The sequence below is a fragment of the Equus asinus genome, chromosome 30 (genome assembly GCF_041296235.1).
Source record: "Equus asinus isolate D_3611 breed Donkey chromosome 30, EquAss-T2T_v2, whole genome shotgun sequence".
In the NCBI taxonomy this organism is placed as follows: domain Eukaryota; kingdom Metazoa; phylum Chordata; class Mammalia; order Perissodactyla; family Equidae; genus Equus; species Equus asinus.
This window is the reverse complement of record NC_091819.1, coordinates 16044873-16066121: the sequence shown is the minus strand read 5'-3', so window position 1 is coordinate 16066121 and position 21249 is coordinate 16044873. Positions and strand designations below refer to the sequence as shown.

General features: G+C 42.9%; 1 protein-coding gene across 3 annotated transcripts in view; it reads right to left on the bottom strand.

Moving 5' to 3' along the window:
• TGFB2 (transforming growth factor beta 2) overlaps nucleotides 1-21249 on the bottom strand; it is an 84690-nt gene that overhangs the window by 48425 nt on the left and 15016 nt on the right. For 2 of the 3 annotated variants that reach the window (XM_014849872.3, XM_014849875.3), the window contains exon 2: nucleotides 20353-20436. The exons of the other annotated variant lie outside the window; for it this stretch is intronic. In XM_014849872.3, the coding sequence (XP_014705358.1) occupies nucleotides 20353-20436 (84 nt within the window). The remainder of the gene's footprint in view (nucleotides 1-20352; nucleotides 20437-21249) is intronic. 3 annotated transcript variants of the gene reach the window in all.

Genomic DNA, 21249 nt, shown 5'->3' with positions numbered 1-21249 from the left:
CACGGGACTCTGCCCCACCCCCTAAGTGCACCATATTACTTCCAATCTCCAACCTTGCCAAGCCCTGACACACCACCATGTCCTTCACCTAGAAACCCTTTACATTTGACAAATTCTAGTCATCCTTGAAGGTCTAGCCTAGTGTCCCTCTTTTCAGAAGAATTTCTAGCTCTTCCAGAGCAGAATCAATTTCTCCCTTCTCTGTGCCCCAACAACCTTTATCATATTGTGTATTATAGTTACCTTTTTAGATTTTTACCTGATAGACGTGAGCAGCATGGCAGCAAGGACTCAGACTCACTTCTGCAACTTTAAAATGTGACAATACTGGGGCCAGCCTGGTGGTGCAGCTGTTAAGTTCGTGCATTCCACTTCAGCAGCCCAGGGTTCGCCAGTTTGGATCCCGGGCGCAGACCTACATACCACTTATCAAGCCATGCTGTGGCAGGTGTCCAACATATAAAATAGAGGAAGATGGGCATGGATGTAAGCTCATAGCCAATCTTTCTCAGCAAAAAAAATGAGGAGGATTGGCAGCAGATGTTAGTTCAGAGCTAATCTTTCTCAAAAAAAAAAAAAGTGACAATACTAACTCTTGCCTCTAAGAATTGCTATTATGGGTTAAATAGGTAATGAATATGAACATAGTGAGTACTCAATAAAAGTAAGCTTAAATAATTAACAGACCACTGCGAAGAGAAGAGAAAGGCTGCATCTACTCTCACAGTCTGATGCCAACAAGACTCTCCTAACTAGTGGAAATTAATAAAAGAAACCTTAATTAAATTGGAGTCGGGAAGGACTGTATTGGGAGGTCTCATGCCCTACCACACATTGTCAATTACACCAAACAGGAGAGAAGGATGCTTACATCTCAGATAGGGGAGTAAAACTACTTTCCTAGTGAAGGAAGATTTCTCTGCCAACCCAGAAATAGCCCCGGCAAGGAGAAACACCACAGCTCAGCCAATGAGAAGCCATTGCCGCCCTGAACTGTTACCTTCCCCCAATGGACTTTCATCTAGAACAGGCCCTCCCTACTCCCCGTTTTTCTCTATAAAGGCAGCTCCCCAACTTTGTTTTCCGGATTTGCCTATGGTTTGCCATAGCATGCACACCCCAAATTGTGATTCTTTTGGCTATTCCCAAATAAACTCATTTCGAGGATAAAATAACTGGTGGATTTGTCTTGTAAGTCAACACCAGGAATAAAGAAAAGGTCACATATGTCGAGACCATAGCAGTTTCTGAATCCCTGTGGATGGGAGCCATCCTTTTCTCTACCTTACAGAATCAAACAAACCAGCACAGTTCTTGGATCTGCCTCTGCTCCTCAGTTTATAACTATTAGTATCAGGAACCTGTGGGCACACGTGAGCCTGATTCAGTCAGGCATGTGTCTGAAAACCTAGACTTATTGACACACTGGATTACTCGCACATAAAGCAGGTGTAAAAGGAGACTTCTAGTGATTTTACTGTAAAAAGTACCCACATTAACATGCAATTTACAAAGCGCTTTCTTGGCTATAATCTCATTTTTAACCTTAGTGACATCTATATAAGTGCTGTCTTGTTGACAGTGCCTACTATGTGCTAGATAATTCCCGCTCCCCATCATTCCCAGTGTACAAATGAAGAGAGTGAAGTTTAGAGCAGGCAAGTCACTTGTGCATACAGCCAGAACAAAGAAGTGTCTGGAAATTGCAAACCAGGTCTATCTGACCCCATGTCCACACTCTTTCCATGGTTCCATGTCCCCTCCCCTTCCAATAAAGGTTTGTTCTATAGTACTTCAAGGACCTGGGTTGGAAAGTCCCAGAAGACTCGCCCAAGCTCAGTAAATGATGAGCCTTCTAAGGGTCAGAGCTATCCACAGAAGGAGCTAGTGACTTCCCTGGAGCAGCCGGGGTCTTATGCAAGATTCAAGGAGACATGAACCAGATGACCTTTAAAATGCAACCGCCCTGATGACCTGTGATGCTGTACTGAGGCTTCTTAGGCAAGACTGGTTCTAGCAGTTTGAATCTCCAATTTTCCTCAAAGGGGGATGACGGGGAAGGAGCCAGACAACACTGAGAGCTCAGGGACTGAGCTTATGAACAGCCTAATTTAGGTTTTGAAGACGCCAACATGAGGTCCATGTTACTGCTCCTCACCAGCCAAGGACATGTCTTGTGTGTGATTTTCTAACTCCTGGCTCAATACTGTCTGTTGCAGCTATGTAAGGAGACTTTGTGGTCATGTTAAACTTATTCAGTAAAAAAACTCCCAAACCTCATGATTAAAGGGATGCAGAGTTTATGCCAAGGACTACCACTCTTTAGTGAGAATTCTCCTTTGCCTCTGAAGTTGTGTTGCATTGGGGAAGACCCTGTAACCTCTCCATACCTTGTGAACTGGTGACCCCTGTACAGGACTCTAATCAGGCTCAAATATGATGATGTATGTGAAAGTTCTTTGTTAAATGCAAAGTGATAAACAAGGAAATGTGGCACGACTGTATTAAACTCATTCTTAATTGTCACTGAAGAATATGCTAGCCACACATCCCCAGAGGACATTCAAAGATAACAAACAGTTGCTTACATTTTCTCATCTAATCCTCTGGAAACAACTTTTGAGGTAGCTCTCCCATTTTGCAGATAAGGAAACTGAGAGCTTGTAACCAGAAAGTACCAGTAAGCGATTATCAAACCAAGATCCTGACTCCCAGCAGGGGTTCTTCCCGCTCACTACATCACCTCAAACTTGGGAAGTGTTCATTCAGATTTCAACGCATAGAACCCAAGTCACTCTCAGAGTGGTGACGTGAGATCAGTGCGTCATCGGTCCTGTGCATAATACCTGCACAGGGCCTCAGCGTGCACTTGGCCAGCCTCCGAAGCACCTGCAGCCAACTCTCACTTGTTCTCCTGGCTTCACTGAACGCCCCCTACAGGTTATCCTCCAAGTTTCATTTTAACCACCCATTCTCAACAGATTTGAGTTTCACCTTCTGTCCTTGTTGGCCAGACTCTAGGGATATGAATGGACTGGATATGCCCCCTGAGCTTAAGGAAGAAGGAGGTGAGGCAAATGCATGGAAAATCCACTGTCTGGAAAGTCAGGCTGCCAGTACGTAAGGCGCCAATAACAAAAACAGCAGCTAAGAGCCTTACCTGCATCGTCTCTATCAAGCCTCGCAAGGGCTCTATGAGGTACATATTATTTTCATTTCCAATTTGCAGACAAGGAGACTAAGGCTTAAGGAAGATTAAATAATTTCTCTCTGGTCACACAGCTAATAACATGGTGCGCCAGAGTGGAAGGGACTTACAATGGACTACTTTTAGTCCTTCACTTCAAAAGGTAGGATAGACCCCTATTATACATGATCTTGTTTATAGCACGTGGTAGAGCATTTAACATATGGGTTTTTCTCAGTTTTTCAAAGAGCTCACAGACCTGCAATGCTTTTTCCATCTCAAGTTATTCTAATTCTATTCCAACATACGTAGCTATTTTAATTACCTACGTGAAAAATATTATATCTTCTAATCCTATAAAATAATGAATGACAAGATACAGCACTAAAAATAAGACAAGCACCCAATGCACTCAAATCACTTACATTACTTAATTCTTTTTTTCTCCCTTTTTTAAAAAAATAAACCAAGATGTTCTGGAATAGGAGCAGGAAAAAAACCTGAATTACTTCATATTATTTAAGAAAACTTTCTCTCTATCTCACTTCTACAGAACTGTCACACCACCACAAAATTGCCATGCATGACAAACTGTGATGCTGAAATGAAGGAGAATGGTGGAGGGAAGGCATTCTTGGACCATTTCACAATTTGGGGGAGGCTCCAGAAGGTGGTACTTTTTTGTCAGTATGTGTTTACTCTCTATCTACCTTTTTAGGTAGGGAAATCCAAAGGCAACATTTCTCACTCAAAAATGTCCTTCAGGGAAAGTTCTTCAGAAGCTTGTACTTAATTTTGTTGCAACTTCTAACTTCTTGAAACCTGACCCATGGGACATATACCAAATCTCGCAAGTCCTCTGACATGTTAGCTGTGTTCCATTCTTCAGTAAAAAACTCCCAAACATCACTGTCAAGGGGATGAATGGGTTATACAAGGATTGCCACTTCTCAGTAAGGATGAAGTCAACAGGAGCCTGTGTGACACTGAAGGCCTGTGACTCCCCTCCCCCCATGCCACCTGCTTTCCCATCAAAAAGAAAAGGGATTTGTGAAGGGCAAATTAGCAGTCTTGTCATTGCATTTCAAAACGTTCTTGCTATTTCTTAATGTAGATTCATATTTACAATAGATGTTACATCTTTAGAAAAGACACACTCTTTCCTGCCTTGCATTTTGGACCCTCCTAAGGATCACTTACACATCCCAGGAGGATTATATATGGACGAAACCAGGTTTCAGATCCTGTGTAAACCTGACTTCATTTATGCTCTTAGGCTGCCAGTTAAACATCTGTTTACATCATAAATTCAGCTCTACAGCTTTGCTGTAATATCCCAGGGCAGAATCCAAAAGTTAAGGCTTTATCACATAGTTTTCTTTCCTCCTGGTTGGGATCTGTCTTTCCTTTCGCTTTTTATTCTTCCTAGAAACCTTTCTTTATCATCTTGGGTTTAATTCCCAAACCTAATTATTCCCAAGAAGACTGTAAAAACAATTCACAGCAGGCTTGTGTCCATTAACAACCTCCTCATGCCCATAAACATTTATTTTCAAAAAGCGAGATGAGTGACCAAAACAGAAACAGCACATCCTACCTCCTCATACCACCAGCGCTCGAGAAGGAATGCCCATTTAAGATGGGAGCTCCTGGGGGCCAGCCCCGTGGCCGAGTGGTTAAGTTCACGTGCTCCGCTGTGGGGGCCCAGGGTTTCGCCTGTTTGAATCCTGGGCACGGACAGGGCACCACTCATCAAGCCACGCTGAGGCAGCATCCCACATGCCACAACTAGAAGGACCCGCAACTAAAAGTATACAACTATGTACCGGGGGGCTTTGGGGAGAAAAAGGAAAAAATAAAATCTTTAACCAAAAAAAAAAAAGATCGGAGCTCCTCAGGACAGCAGAGGCGGCATTTGAAGATGGTCTTAGCATCGTGTTGGGAGCAAGAGTTGGTAACTTTAGTTCCTTTTCCTAATCCTGACCCTTTTCCCTAAACACCTGCTGTTTTGTTCCAAGTAAGTACTCGACTGTCTTCTACTTTAAGATTTTGTTGAAGATATAGGTATATTTTTGTCAAAACTCACCAAGCTGCACACTTAAGATCTGTGTATTTCCTAGTATGTAAATCATACTTCAGTTAAGAATGGGGGAAAAAAGGAGTTAGAAGGATGAATACTCATATAAATATTTTTAAAATAACATCATAATGAAATGTTCTACAAAGAAATACTAGTCCCAGGCAGTTGTACAAAGGAATCTCACTAGACTTTTAGGAAATATATCATTCCAATCTAGGCAGACAATTCCAGAGAAAGCAATGGGGAAATATTCCCCAACTCACTTTAGCAGGCTAGTGTAACCTTATACCAAAACCAAATTAGAAGAGGGAATTTATAGACCAAAGCCACTCACGAATCAAAACCAACTCAACAAAATAGTAGCATAACTAAAGTAAGTAGTATATACAGAAAGAAAAAAAAGATTTGAAATGACGGAAAAATCATTCTTTGGATTCAGTTCCTCTGCCCAAATGTCCAACAGGCACAGCGGTGCTGCAAAGCCAGTAGAGAAAAAAATTTGAATTTCCACAGAGAAAAAACCTGCCTACCTACTTTAATTTGGCAGCAAAACCAAGTGCTTAAGACAAGTCACTTTATCAGTCTCGCCTCCGCGGGCGCCTCGATGAATCAGGGGCCCTGCTCGGGTCGGAATGTGTATCTTGGAGAACACTTTCTCCATGCTAGGGGGATGGCTCTTCCACTGACAACACTAACCAAAGAGCTTCATTTCACACCTTTGCTTTTATAATTTTCCAGCTTTGGCTAAAAATACTGCTTTTTGGGTGAGATTCAACCAAAGCATAAACCCCCAAACCAAAGGGCACAGTAAGAGAATAAAGGTTCTTGCAAGGGGCTTGGAGCAAGAAGGATTTTCTGTTTCTGTTTCCAGCCTCATTGGAAGATGGCCCTGGGAGCTTCCAGGTGGGGGATGGGCATCTGTTTCCAATGCTATGGCTTAATCTTCACACAAACACTCCTCTCCCTCCAAAAATTACAGCTCTCTTGAGAGTCCTAATGGCAGCCTCCATTTGGTAGGGGCTGAAAGAACTAGAACTAGCTTTAATTGTCTCCTTTTATTGACCTAGGCGATCTTGTCACTGTTTACTCATCAGATGAAGTGACAATGAAGGTAAAATGAAGGACATTATACATGTGCTTCTCTGGTAACTGCTGATCTCTGCAATTTGAAAATAATTCTCCCTCGCTCCAGCCTACAACTGCCCCACTGCGTGCACACGTACACACACACACACTCACACCCTCCTAATAACATTATCTCATTTACTAGCCCTGTTTATTGACATACGGGTTCAGTACAGACTGTCTGGAACTCCGCCGTAAGCCCCTTCTCTTTCAGGAACATCACAGATTGCTGGGCTTGTCCAGTTTTAGGGTTTGGTTTTGTTTGCAATCTTGGCACTGGTGCCTAAGGAAGACATCGTGCTGTAACACAAAGAGGTTTAAGGTTGGGATTCAGCAGACCCAGATTCTACTCCCAGCTTTGCCACTGAAAAGCTGGCCTCGGGTAAACCTCTTAACTTCTTTAGGCCTCAGTTTCCTCATTTGTAAGATGTGAATAACACCTGTGGTGCAGGGAGGTTGGGAAGGTTGGAGGAAGGGGGAATCAGCAGAGGTTACAGGGACTGCCTCCGCTCAGTTTGGCCTCTCTTGGCCATTCTCATCTCTTGCTCTAGACCAGTTTTAAAGTAAAAATAAAGACAGATCTTGGAACAGAACCTTGGGCAATCCACCTAACTCTTGAAACTACCCTTTCCGCATCTATAAAAAGGGAACAATACAGCATCTACCTCATACAACTGTGAGGATAAAATAGAATCGTGAAAGCAAAAACACTTAGCACTGTGCCTGGCACATGCTAAGCACCCTAACGCGTTAGCCTCTATTATTTTTTCCTAGATTCCAAGTTCCCAGCAAAAGGGCTGTTTCTGGCAATCTTTGTTCCCCTTCCCAGCTACCTAGTCATTCAGGGATTCCTCTGAACACTGAGCTCCCTTCCCAGCAGCCTGACCCACCCCCACTCTGTTCAGCTCTGCTCCTCATCTCCAGATGAAGCAAAAATCTGGTAAATATTACACTTACAAGGTAACAGGTCTGGAATGCTTGGCATCCCAGGCGGAGCACAGTTGCTTCTTGGCATCCAGACGCGTATACGCTGCAGCCCAGGGCCAAACTACATTTGGCTGCTTTGTGCAATTCAAATAAAGATATTAAAAATCCTCCAACTCTATAAACATTTGTACTGTTTGCTAATCAAAGGGGTTCGCTCAAAAAAAACCTATCTGAAGAGAACTTGGCATGCCGATTGTTCTTTACAATTTAGACCCCAAGGAGCATCGCCTACATGAGTATCACATAGGTTTCTAATATATCAATGATTTCTCTATTTTAGGCCAGGTGAACTTTACTTCCAGAGTGGACTGCTTCTCTCCAAACATACAGACCTAAGCAATCTCCATTCTAGAGTTTTGTGCCCTTAACCATTACACCATCCTGTGGCTTTAGTGTCACATGATCTGTGATTGACTTGAGCTTCCAATTAATGGGAGTGAGTAATGGTGACAGCGGCAGTTATGGTGGGTGTGCACCCTGGTACTACCACTTAATAGCTATTTTCTTGGGCAAGTTATTCAATTTCTTTCTGTGCCTTGGTTTCCCCATGTGTGAAATGGAGAAAATAATAAAACCTATCTATTATTGCCAAGATTGAATGAATCAAGATCTCTAAAATGCCTGGAAAACTACCTGGAATATAAGAAGCACTACATTATTAGACGGAATAAATATTATTATTACTGTTGTTGTTATTGTTATTATTGACCAAATGTCAAGTGTGAAAAAAAGAAACTAGATCTAGGTCCTTAGCGAAGGGTAGCTTCTTGCTTAAGGAAGTAAAAGAAGTTAAACACATTGCACTTCTTTAGGCCCACCTTTCTCCGTTAACTAAAAGGAAGTAAAGTGGTAAAATTAGACTCTATCACAGCCAGTGACTTAAATGTTGGCTTTCACTGAGTCAGATGTTGTCAGGACTGAACTGCTCTTGGTCACAAGAACAGAAAAAGGATACTGTTTTCAACCGGCTTCATCTTATCCTTCAGATATCTAACTTCAGAGCTTTTAAGTAAAACCTCCTCCCAAATGACAACTTTGATTAAAAATACAAAAGCATCAGGGAGGAGCAAAGAAAGGTGCTAAATTTCCCCAAGAACAAAGAAAATATAGCACATTCTCTTGGTCTGCTTTTACAATTAAAGGTAAGAGTGAGGCCAGATTTCCTCTGTGGGTGACAGAAGGTCATGTTTCAAGGACCACTAGGATGACAAGTAGAGTTTGGCTGGCGGACGCCCTTCTGGCTTCACCGGCCTGGGAAGGTGCTGCTCAAGAGGGCCCACCCAGCCAGCAGGTGAAGACTCTATGCCCTTTCCACACCTCTTTCTCTATTACCCTCCTTTCCTCTCCTTCCCCACTCCTCTCTGTGCATTCCCAACTCATGCTGTCGCCTCAGGTCCCTTCTGTGTAGGAACAAGAAGGAAAAAGTGCTACAACATATGTAATGAATGAAAAATAAGGAGGTGGTGGCTAGTGGGGAGCCCCATCTCGGGATTCATTTTACAGAGGATACAGGAAGAAGCCAGAGTTAGAGGAGTGAGAGAGAGGGCAAGATTTTTGTACTCAGTAAGGCCTTCTGGGACCTCAGACTGCATCCTTTGGAAGCATCTGTCCTGCGTACCCATGACATTGAGCAGAGTTTCTCCCCAGCCACAGTCACCCAAGGTACAGGACAGGACTGGGCTTCCCAGGTGTCAAGAGGGGGGCAAGCTATACAACACAGGGGCAGGCTACCAGCACAAGAGTGGGACGTCTGTTCTTTATACTTGAAGAAGCATCAGTCTCTCTCAATATGAAGTATATTAGGGGGAGGCACACTAAATCGAATGAATCACAGTGCTGATTTGGGGGTGGGGTTGGTGGGGAGGGATGTCCCTGTGGTTAACCACCTTTTACTGGGCTTTTTTATTGATTGCAGTTGTATTCAAAGAGACGTGACTCAGACAGACCATATCCGAAGCCACGTAAAGCACTGGGTTCTAATGGGATTTCAATGTACGAGAATGTCATGAACCGTACTGTGAAATGGGAAAAGCTTTGCTATCAACATAGACACCATTTGCTTCTGTCCTTTAACAGTTAAAGAAGAGGCTGATTTTCCTATTTCTCTTTTACTTGGAGGCTGTGGCTATTCACTGCTTAGGTACAAACATTGTTTTATGTACGTTAGGGATCAGTTCTCTTAAAAGTTGCTTTCATTAACCAACCACCCCCTGCCATTGTGTTCCCATGGCTCTTTGTTTGTAAAGATCATTCAGCATTTTTTAATTATTCTGCTTTGTGTAGGGGAGTTAGTTTACAAATCTGTCTCCATAAATAGGCTATAATTTACTTGAGGGCAGGGATAATATAATGATAACTATAAAAAAGAGTAAGAATGACAATAGCAAAAGCCACATTACTAGTTTTGAGGGCCATGCCATGTATCATGTACTCAATGGCATTATCCCATGTTGGTGGAAAACAAGAAATGAGGCTTAAAGAGGGAATGTGCCCAATCTGATGTCATGTAACTAGAAAGAGTGGTGCCTCCACTGCCACCTAGGTTGTGTCACCCCAGTGCTTTGCTCTGGGCTGACTGTGCTCCCTGTTCCGGGAGAGAGCCATCCCTCCTTATCTCATTTTTTTATCTACCTGGATGATTCAGGCACCAAACCCATGAGGCAATATACGCTCAGTGAATATTTACTGAATTAAATCAAACAAAATATTCCACATCACTGTTTTCAGGGACAATCCAAGTAGGAATTAAAGTGAAATAACAGAGGAGAGAGATGTACCACTTTGTTGAAGAAACAGTTACCAACACACATAGTCCTTTTAGGCAATTTCTGAGTTTCAAGCCCTCTTGCTAAGAACAAGGATGTCCTTCTGCCTTAATTACTTCTACCAAATTTTAAACAATCTCCCCAATATGATTTTCCTCTTACAGAAATTGGTACTACTTTTTATTTTTTCCTAGACTTTTAAAAAAATATCACTTGCTTTTCTCCATGTACGGCAACTTGCTATTAAAAACCTGGGCTGGAATTTCTAGTTTTCCTATAGTTCTCAGAATACAAAAACAAGAAAGTTCGAGGCTTCTCTGATCACCTTGAAATGAATGAGTGAATGGATGACAATATTTTCAGTCCCCACCGCATGCAAGGCATTTTTATATGTTAATTTCCTTTTCTGAAGTACCATGAAGGAGTAGATTTCCAAACATTAATTCTCATTTTAGAGAAGAGAAAAATGTGGTTCAGAGAGGGTAACTGACTTGCCCCATAGTACACAGCTGGGAATTTGCCCAGGTCTGCTCTGCACAAAGCGAGTATTTTCTTTCTATTACATCACAGACTAATTGTCACACTCGAGAGTCATCTTTGGCTCACACATGAGTCACTTTCTTGGCTTATCAACAGTAGGATGGGATCAAAAAACCAAAGGTTGACATCTTCACAACGTTTAAAGGAAGGGACCACCGTCTGTTATAACAAAGCAAAAAGAAACAGAGAGGCCCATTATATGAACTCGTCTGTCTAGACAGATGACTAAACAGGGGTCCCTCCAGGGTTAGACTCGAATTTCCTCCATTCAGCCTGTTGGATATTTAGCAATAAAAAAAAAAAAAAAAAAAAACCCTGCTTAAAGGCTGTAGTACTAATCTAATCCCTCCTTCGCTACCCAGAGAGTAGTTCAAACGTCGTGTCGGTGCAGCCTGCATGTATTAAAGTTTCAAGCAGAAATCAGACTGAAACAAGAAGAGCCCTAAAAATACTTGTGTTGTCTGGCTAAGGCCCCAAGAACACAGGCCTAACTGTCCCTTTATAACTCCAGTGACAGCAGTTTGAACTCACAGAGGGAGTAGGGTCTAATCCAGGTGTCCCCACAGGACTATCCGTGGCAGGAATGCAGCAGAATTGGGCTTCTCCTCTTTCATGTGGGCTGGCAAGGAGCTTCTCTCCTTCTCTCCTCTGTGCCCCGGGGACTCTGAACTTTTTCTAACTTATTATATGAAAAATACTACTGAGAGCAAAGAAAAAGTCAGTGTCATTTCATCAAGGCTGAGAGATGTGAGTAGAAGCTGGTGATAAGATTAAAAGAAAAACGGCCTATTAATATTTTCTATGCTTAGTATATAAAAAGGTCTCTCAGTTAGGCAATTGGGAGTTGGCAAACAGACCACGTGGCCCCATGGAGAAACTGGGAGCATACCAATTGTCTAAGCCCTCTCCCATTTCCTGAGAACATGCAAGGCACTCTTTCTAGTATGGTCCATATTTGCAAAATTCATTCACTCCCTAATTTAACAAATATTTATTGGGTGCCTGAATCTGCAACATTCCTTCATATGTATGGGGATAGAGAGGACTGCCAGGAACTGGCGATGGAATTTCTAGGGCCCTGGCCTAGTACCATTCTGATCTTTTAACAGGCATTAAAGGATTAATGCAGTAGTTTAAGCAAGTATTCAGATTACCAGCCTGCAAAAAAAAAACGTTGTTCCTATCCAGGGAACAAAACGTAAAACACCAGGATTTTATGTTGCATACTACAGTGATTGCCCAGTCTGGACAGGAGATATCTGTAAGGATGCACCATACTTTGTATATGTTCATATAAGAAGAAACCGTTTCCATTCCTCAAATGGGGATCCCAGAGAACAAACAGGCACTAAGCTCAGAAGCCACTGCCTAATTTGAATACCAGCAGTCAAGCCCTTGAGTCCTGCTGCCTGCCTTGAACTTTCATAGGTTTTTAGGAGAGAAATACTGGATTTAGAAGAAAAAAAGAAAGATATCCAAACATATCTTGTTTTCCTTTTTCAGAAAAGAATGGTTTCCTGATACATAGATACATATTACTCTCACTCAATGGATCCTCCTTTTTGACAGCTCATTCGTTCATCCAAAATCTCCTTATTTCTATTTAAGTTTATCACCTTATGGGAGTAACTGATAGGATGAACTCTGGAATCAGACAGGCCAAGTTCAAGGTCTGGTTCTGCCGCTTATTAGCTGTGTGACTGTGGGGCAGTCACATGTTGTCTGTAAGCCTTGGTTTCCCCATGGATAAAGCTGAGAATAATAATACTGCTTATCTTATAGGGCTAATAAGGAGGTTAGCACAGTGCCTAATAGAAGTAGTCAGTAACTGCTGGCTATCAGTATCATTATTATTCATTTTATTGTTATTAAACTCTCTTCACCTATTCAACACCCCTACCCAAATAGATGCCTTTTCCTCATGCAGAAATTCACTCATATTATAACACAGAGAGCTAGATCAAAACTCGGTTTTAGCAAAAGCTATGTAAACTCCCAAAACAGAGGTTCTTAACTCTAGTTGCAGGTCAGAATCACCTGGGGACCTTTCGAAAACAAAAGATGTCAGGTCCCACCCCAGATCAATTTGTGAGTCAGAATTTCAGGAGGGGGACCCAGCATGAGGATGTATTAAATGCTCCCCAGGTGATTGTGATGCTTAGTGAAATCGAGAATCTCTGCACTAGAGCTACAAAACAGACACCACAGACTTGACAGTCAAAGCTTCCAGTAAAGGACCTGAGTATTTTGACATCTGAGGCCCAAGTCCACGTTTCTGCCATGGTACCCGCACACCTAGGAGGTTAGCTGATCTTGGTGCTTCACCTGTTTAGTTTCTGAAAAACAGTCAGCTCTCTCCCTACCAGTAAGCCTTGGGTAAACAATCCTTGAAGCCACAGGGAGCTGCCGGCCTGCCCTCCTGAATACAGACAATGGGAGAGGTAAGGAGCAGCCTTGGGAAAACAAGAACACAGACCAGGAAAGCAGAACAGCAACCCCTGCTGCGGACAAGAATCCACTTGCAGCTCCACTTCCGAGCAAAGATACAACCCAATCACTTAGAAAAATAGGGTCTGACCATTAAGATTTCAGAAGGATCCAAAACCAATTTAGACTCCAGTCGGTGCACAAAGTTCACATTCAGCAAAACAGCTCCAGCAGTTGCATCATACACACAACAGGGCAATTCAGAAATACAGATGTCCAGCCATGTGCAAAACAATGCTTTCATTTTTTTCTGCTCTTTCCCACCACTGACCCCAAGAGCAGGATGGAAAAGCTCAGCATCTGCTGCTACTAAGAATAGGCTGTGGAGGTGATCATAAACTTGCAAGCACCAAGCTACATAGCATGCTCAGGGGAGGTCAGTGCGGACGGATGGCTGCCACTGTGTTGAGGGTCACAGAGAAGATGCCCCAGGCCAGGCAAGGTTACACGCCAGTTTGCTCACTGGACACAGTAAGAAGGAGCATGAGTTGACCAATCTATCTGACAGGTCACTGTCAGGAGATAAAGGTTCAAGTTAGACAGTCTTCTAGGGAACCACATCATACACAATGTTTAAGAAATCGTCAAACTGGCATGGAACTCATACAAGAGAGATAAGAAATAGGAAAGTTATGCTCCCTCTAGCAAACAGTTAAGCCTCTACAGACACTCTCATGGAAACTTAGCCTGGATCCTTACAGTGGACAACATCTACCCAGTATTGTTGGGTGTGTCAGGACCATGGTGGCAACCTGAGACCCTAAGGCTAAGGGATGTCACTACATGTTTTGGAGGTAAGCCTGAGATTCAGAGCTTCCCTGACATACCTACACTTCACATAACACATCAGGACTTGCTTCAGAAACCTGGTACTCCATCTGTGCCTTTTACACCAGATAAACTTGTGTCAGTTGGAGGAGCAAATTATATATAAAAAGGGAAGAGGATGACATTTATGTCTGTCTCATAAAGTCAACCTACTAATTAGTCAGTAGATATCCATTACAAAGCTCCTCATAATTCTACAGATAAAGCAACAGTGCAGATCCAATCATGTCATACCCACAATATGGAAAGTTTTTAACATGGGTGAAATCTTTCTCTCTTCCCCAACCCATCTTCCCCCACCTACAGTGTAGTACAGTGTATCATTTGTTCAAAATGTTGTCTGTCCCTCTCCCCTGGGCCCATCCTCACATGGCCCCTCCCTTGTGCCCTGTTCCTACCCTATTAAAATCAGGCTTGGCCAATGGAGTACAGGTAGGCGTAGCTGCCACATCTCATGGTCTCACCATGAAGTCAGCACACCCATGTTAGAGGCTGCTCCCTCAGCTTGGGTCCCAGAAAGAAGATGTCATGGAGCAGAGCCACAGCCAACCCACAAGTCCATATAATATCAGTGAGAGATCCATCTTTGTGTTATGCCATTGAGATGAAGAAGAAAGCTCTAGTGATCTTGAGTTTGTAAAATAATGCCCTATTCCACAGAGTTCCATTATACCACAGCACATTGTTACATGGATTTTTTATGCAATAGGGCAATTATGTCTTCTGAATGTATCAACTTGGGATAACTAATACTTGATATAACCATCCCGCCCTATTCTCTAGCCTTAGTATTTCAAAGCGAGTCTCCTGTAGGAACACATCAATGTTTTCAAAGCACACTAAGCACTTCCGCTGTTCCATGATTCATCAAGATGGTAGTCATGCCAGCTCACAAAAGAAGAAAACATGAAAGGGCAAATCTTCTCCTTCCAGAAAACATAAGCAGCTTCCTATTACTGCCTGATGACTGCCAAATTATAATCCCAAAGGTCAACTTTCAAGCAGTAAACATCACCTCCCCCAAGAAGACTTCCTTCACCTCTCTAGACCAAGGTAAGCAATTCTTCTTCTGACCTCTCAGAGCCCTTCCTTATAATCAACCACATGATGTTGGCTTCTTGTCTTTGTTTGGTTGGTTCGGTCTGCTTCATTTCCTCAGTAAGTTGTAGGCTCCCTGAAGTCAGAGTCTACACTATATTCCTCCATCTACCGGCAGACCTCGCACTGCGCCTGGCACACGGTAGACTCAATAGATAGTTCTTGTACAGAAGGATGAAGGAATATAGTCAACATCCCAGGGCAAAGTCTCGCTGTTCAAAACTTAAAAATTAGAAAGCAAACTCTAGTCCAACAGAAACGCTTTTTGACTGATAAGAGACATAGTTTTATAAATTCCCTGGCTCATGACCTCATTTCAAAGTTTAGGCAAATGCACTAGGCACAGCTGGAAAGATCCAGAGATCCTTCTAAGCCTGACTTTCTACTTCACGCAGGGCAAGAGAGTTGGTCATTCTCCTAGGCCAATGCATGGTCATCTCTGCGTTTAGTGCTACTGTCTCTGCACACCAAGTGGGAGATGGTTGTGAGTAGGTGTTAATAGCAAGTATGAACCTCAACAGCTGTCATTCCACACTTGGCAGCACAAGATGGGAGGTCCAAGGGGTTATTTTCATACATAGAAGGGTGCAAAGATAGCTTCTTTCCAGAAAGGAAGGGGGTGAGTTGCCAATAACTCAGGAGTATTAATTAAAAACAATGAAAAAAACCAAAATACACATTCTACATACAGAACCCATTGTAGCCTGCCTATCAAGTTATTTACTAAAGAAAGAACTCAGCACAAGGGAAATTCTTGGTATAGAGCAATTGCACCTAGAAATGCAGCTGCAAAGAGTCCTTCTAATGCATTACAAAGAGCTCCTCACTGGATTTCCTGTTCCTACCCTGGTCTCTCTGGACACTATTCTCAACTTAACAGCCATGGGAACCCCTTGGCTAAATCCACTCTTCTCCCCATTTTAGTCAGAGGAAAAGCTTCAGACTTTACAATGGCCTACAAGGCCCTGCATGACCTGTCCATCATTATCTCTCTAATCTCGTCTTCTAGGACACTTCTGATAGTCCCTAAACATGTCAGGAACAGCAGCAGCTGTTCCCTCTGCCAGAAATGCTCTTCCCCAGATAGCCCCAGGCTATTCTCTGACCTCCCTCAAGTTTCTGCTTAAATGCCACCCTCTCAATGAGCCCTTACACGCCCAGCTCATCTAAAATTGCAACTCGCCTCCTCATCCCTCAACCCTGTTCTACTTCTCTCCCCTACAACATTTATCAAATTCTACCATTCTTATGTAATCTTTTTAATTACTTGCCTATCTTCCTCATCCAGAATGCAAAACTCCCCAAGGGCAAAATTTTTGCTGTTTTATTCACTGATAGTATCACTAATGCCAACATTGGTGCCTAACACATGGATGCTTGATAAACAATACATCCTAAGAATGTCTTGTCTTTACCTTAGTCTTCCCACGATCTCTGCTTGCATTTGACATTGATCTTAAAGCCATACCCATATTTGTAGTTAATGCAGAGATTTTCCATTGAAGGCTTGTTGGGAAGTAGAATTAATACTATCAGTCATTTTTTTCATACTTCAGTGATGCAGACCACGTGGGCTGTTTAGTGATAAAGACCAGATATGAGAACTGGATATTTCTGTCTTAGTTTGATGGCCAAAAACACTACAGTAGTTATAGACTATCCATTTGGTGTGGGTGGATAGAAAATGCTGAATGGTTCCAAAATAACATCAGAATAACAAGAGGCACAGGGTTGCACAAAGACAATAACAAGTAATTTATCATTAACTTTTCTTTTTAATAGCTGGCTCAGATTTTCACCTGCTCTGATAGCTCTGGTTGAGAAAAACACTATTCGGAAAGAGAACATTGCAGTTACTCAAAGCTGAGTTTGGCTGAGATAGTGGAGTTTACATTCCACTGTTGGCTAGATCCTTACCCCGTGGAATGTTTCAGAACAGGATTCAGGCCGTGAAGAGGCTGGCAGTGCTTTGACCAAACGCGACCTCCGGGAATTCAACATTAGACATTGACTTACACATTATACAATATATGTCATGTATACATTAGTTTTGAAATCCCCTTTCCACTCCACAGTTGCCCAGTTGAAGGCACCTGAGTGGAGGCAATCACTCTCATCCATAACTTCCAAACTATGCATCCACCCCTCAATGTGGTTAAACGACTTCCTTGCCACTCACTGTCCCCCTCACTGTGGTGAATGGTGAGCTGGAGATAAGTGTGATATGTGCGATTAACCACAGAGCTATCTTGGTATCTGTATGTGTTTGGGCAAATGGAGAGTCCAGGGTGAAAACTCAGCCGTGTTGTACATTCAGGGTCCCAGAACTGCAGGACCAGCTGATCAAACAGAGGCTCCACTGCATCTGATCCTTCTGTGCTGGAGGACGGGAGCAAACAGACCTGCATAATCCAAGCATCCAGTGCCTCCTGCTCGAGCGAGGTCCAAGTCACCTGCAGTGCTTTTAAATGTGCAGATTCCTCGGGTCCCCCAACCCCAGCAATTCTGACTCTGCAGGTAGGTCTGAGATAGGCCAGGGAATCTCCTTTTTATGTCACCTCGGGAGACACAAACACAGGCTACACTTTGGCAGCACCATCTTTAAATCTTAACCAAGCTACTTAAAAGCCTCTTGCTCAGTAAATACATGAAAATAAAAAATGAATTCGCCTTCATGACTTTTAATCCATTTGTTCAAAAAGAGACCGTCTCTATTGCTTATCTTCTGGGTTCTTTTATCTTATTGGGAAAACTTTGGGGCAGGATAACCTCATCTTAACCAATATTTTTAGGGATGATGAATTTAAAAAGAGAAAAATGATTTAGGAGCCACATGGGCTGTGAACAGCAAGGACTATTCTGTCCTCCAGGGGATTTTATTTAAAGCTGATGAAGCATCAGAGCTGCCAGTCCAATCCTCAGTGTCAGAACACAGAGTTATCAACTACACCCAGGTTAGACAGTGAGTGGAAGAGCAGGAGGCGCCACAGGCCCTGCGCTCCCTCCAGCCGCTCCCAGCATCTCCTTGGAATGGAGAAGCGGTTCACCCAAGGTGACAGGGATGGCCCTCGAGCTGCTTGGCACAGGCCGGCCTTCACTTAACGAGTGTTCAGAATCACACTCAGCATGGAGAAATTCACCCTGACCCTGGACGCCTGCCCCCTGGCATCCGCTCACTTACATTTTTACTCAATTACTATTTCTAAGAACAGAGACAAAAAAAAAAAATGCAGAGCCCCACTGCTCAGCAGCCTTGCATGGAAGATCGGAAAGGGGTCCGCAGGGCTTTCCTGGAGGCCTGGAAGCCGGGTGGGGTGGAGGCACCTCCCACTGTATGGGAATCTACTGGAGCCTGCGCCTATCTCCTCTCCACGCCCTCGGAGACACTCCTGATTTTCCCAGACTTGCTGAGGAGCAGGGTGGGTTTCCAATGTTTTTTCACCAAAGAAAGAGGGAAGCTTGACGCAATTCTATGACCAAAAGTAACCCCAAGTGAGAGGAGTGTCCGAGAAGGAAAACCATGCAAAGAACCAGGGTAGGCTGCTCAACTGGCTTACTATGGGAGGAAAAGATGAAAAGGAAATTAATTTAAAGTAGTAGGTAAGAAAATTATAAAATTAACGGGACAGGATTCCAAAGGTAAAGCAAAAGGAAGGCAAAAAAGTTTGGGGTCTCTGCGGACAGGTGGAGAGCATCAGGCCAGACCTGAGTTCAGATTTTGGCTCTGCCAGTAGCGAGTGCTTTGACCGAGGACAAGGGATTTACTGCTCCAAGCACAGCTTCCTGAAAAATGGGGATCGTCATCCTGGCCCTGCCCAACTGACCAACATGGGGAGGACCAGGATGGTGTGAACTAAGTACCAGAGAGCTGGGGGGTATTCAACAAATATTTTCCTTCTCTCCTTCCCTTTCTTTCCCAAAAAGCTAATGGGGGAAAAAAAAAGTCAGACAATTAACTCCTTGGTTTAGATAGTGAAATAAAACACAAATTTAGAGATTAAAAACAATATAATCTGTCTTATGAAAGGGAACTTTAAAAACATGGATCAAGCCTTTCACTCCTTTTATTCAAACCTTTCCCTCTTTTCATTCACATGGCAGCTTCTAGCCACTGTGAGGCTTTCTGTACTGAAAAACATGCATATTCTCAATAGATCAGTTCTTTTTGAGGAAACCCTAGCTTAGGCCACTGTAAATAAACTATTTTATTCTTTTATTCCTAACAAGCAAGGTTAAGCATGATAAATGGCAGACTAGGATATACCAGTGAATCAGACATCTACCAGGGTAATAAAAACATTTATTTTGTTCCTATCCAGGACCTCTACCCACTTAGAATCAAAATAATCCAAATCTTCTCAGGGCCTCAAAAATGCAGAGTGAACCCACGCCAGGATTGTGAGTCCATTTCCTCTCTTCCTGAGAATGGATCAGAGACAACTTGGGCCACTGAGTTCCTGAGTGCCAGGATCATCTGAGACATCTTTGCTGTGGTCTCACTGCCCATCATGCAGTAGGCGCTCAATAAAACCTGGTTGAATTGATTAATGTTCCAAATCAGAAAAGGGTGAGACCTCTGGCTTTGGTGTCCCCCAGACTAACTCATGGCACTGGCTCTGAGGAGTCTGTACTTGTTTGGAGGGTCAGGAGCAAGTGGCAAGCTGCCAGGTCCAGTCAGCAGAAGGCTTGACCCATGGAAGTCCATTTTCTCATGCAACCCAGGAATGACAATATGAAGGTCACAAATAATGGCTTCAGCATAACTCTTCCTCAGGCCTCCCTCTAGAATGTCAAAGGAGAGAAAATCTCCTTCTTCCCCTTCAGTTCAGTAAAGAAACATTAATTGAGCGACTTTTAAGTGTCAGGAATAAGAACAGATACAAATATGATACACAAAAAGGACCCTGGACATTCTGGCCACTCTGTTCAACCCTCCAGAAAGTGTCTTCCATTAGGGTCAGGTGATCAATGTTTCAAATCTATTTGGAACCCCTGGAACACATATCTCATACACCCACAATCCACTCTTTCACATATTGCTATCAAGTCATCATATTACTTCAAAGCTATTCATAGGTTTTTTTTCTCATATACACTGACTAAAATATTGGGGGCACCTTTGTGATGGTTCAGCTCCAAAGCTGCATTTCAGAATTCTATTTTGCCTCTGACAAGTTCCCCGCAGGAGACAAACACTCAAGATGGGCTTGCTATCACTATGTCAAATGAGGTATAAAGCAGACAAGTGTACTCACCAAGGTACCCACAGAGCACCTGGGACTGTCTGGAGCACAAGCTGCCCACTGAGCCAGAAGGTGTTGTAACAACTGGGCAGACAGCTAGGAGTTTTAAAAAGCACAGTCATTAGCTATTTTACTGAGGAGATGCCTTGCACAGAGCTATACAAAGACTCAAAGTAGGAGAGGGACTCGCTGAATGTACTTATCATTCCCCCAGAAATACAAGGTCCCTGCTACTCAGGGCCAGAAGATTAGACACTAAGCATCTACAGGGGTTTCTGGATTCTAGTCCCAGATCTTTTGGCATCCCTTAACCAGCGGTCAGGCTCCTGAATTCAGTTTTCCCTTTAACATGCTCTAGTGTTAAAATAACAATGTACAATTTATATACTGAAATGGTAAAATAAATACCTTTACTTATAATAAAGATGAATAAGAAAGGCCTTGACCTCCTTTGACAAAAGACAGCCTACCTATTAAGCATAAAACTCTGTTTTTCATTTGGTTGGCCTAGATTTCAGTTTTCTTAAAACCACCTGTCATCATTTCTAACCCGCCCATGAAAAGTCCTTCTCCAATGAGTCAAAAATACAAATGGATCTTGGTTTGGGGCTGCTTAGCTACAGTTTTAAAATCTAGGGCTCCTTGGAATGGATTAAACATGTCTTCCGTGATGGTTACTACATCCTGAAATTTTGAACTTCTCTTTCTTGAAATTCACAGCAACCAGATCTGGTATATTGCCCACTATAGTCTTATAAAAGAAAATACCCCTCAAAATACCTCCAGTTGAAGAGAAAACATTGCTGAGCATTCAAAGGCTATCCTATCTGTGGTGGAGTCAATAATAAATATAGGATTTTTGCACGAGAAGATGTAGGTTGAAAGCCCTGCTCTGTCAGAGGTTTCCCG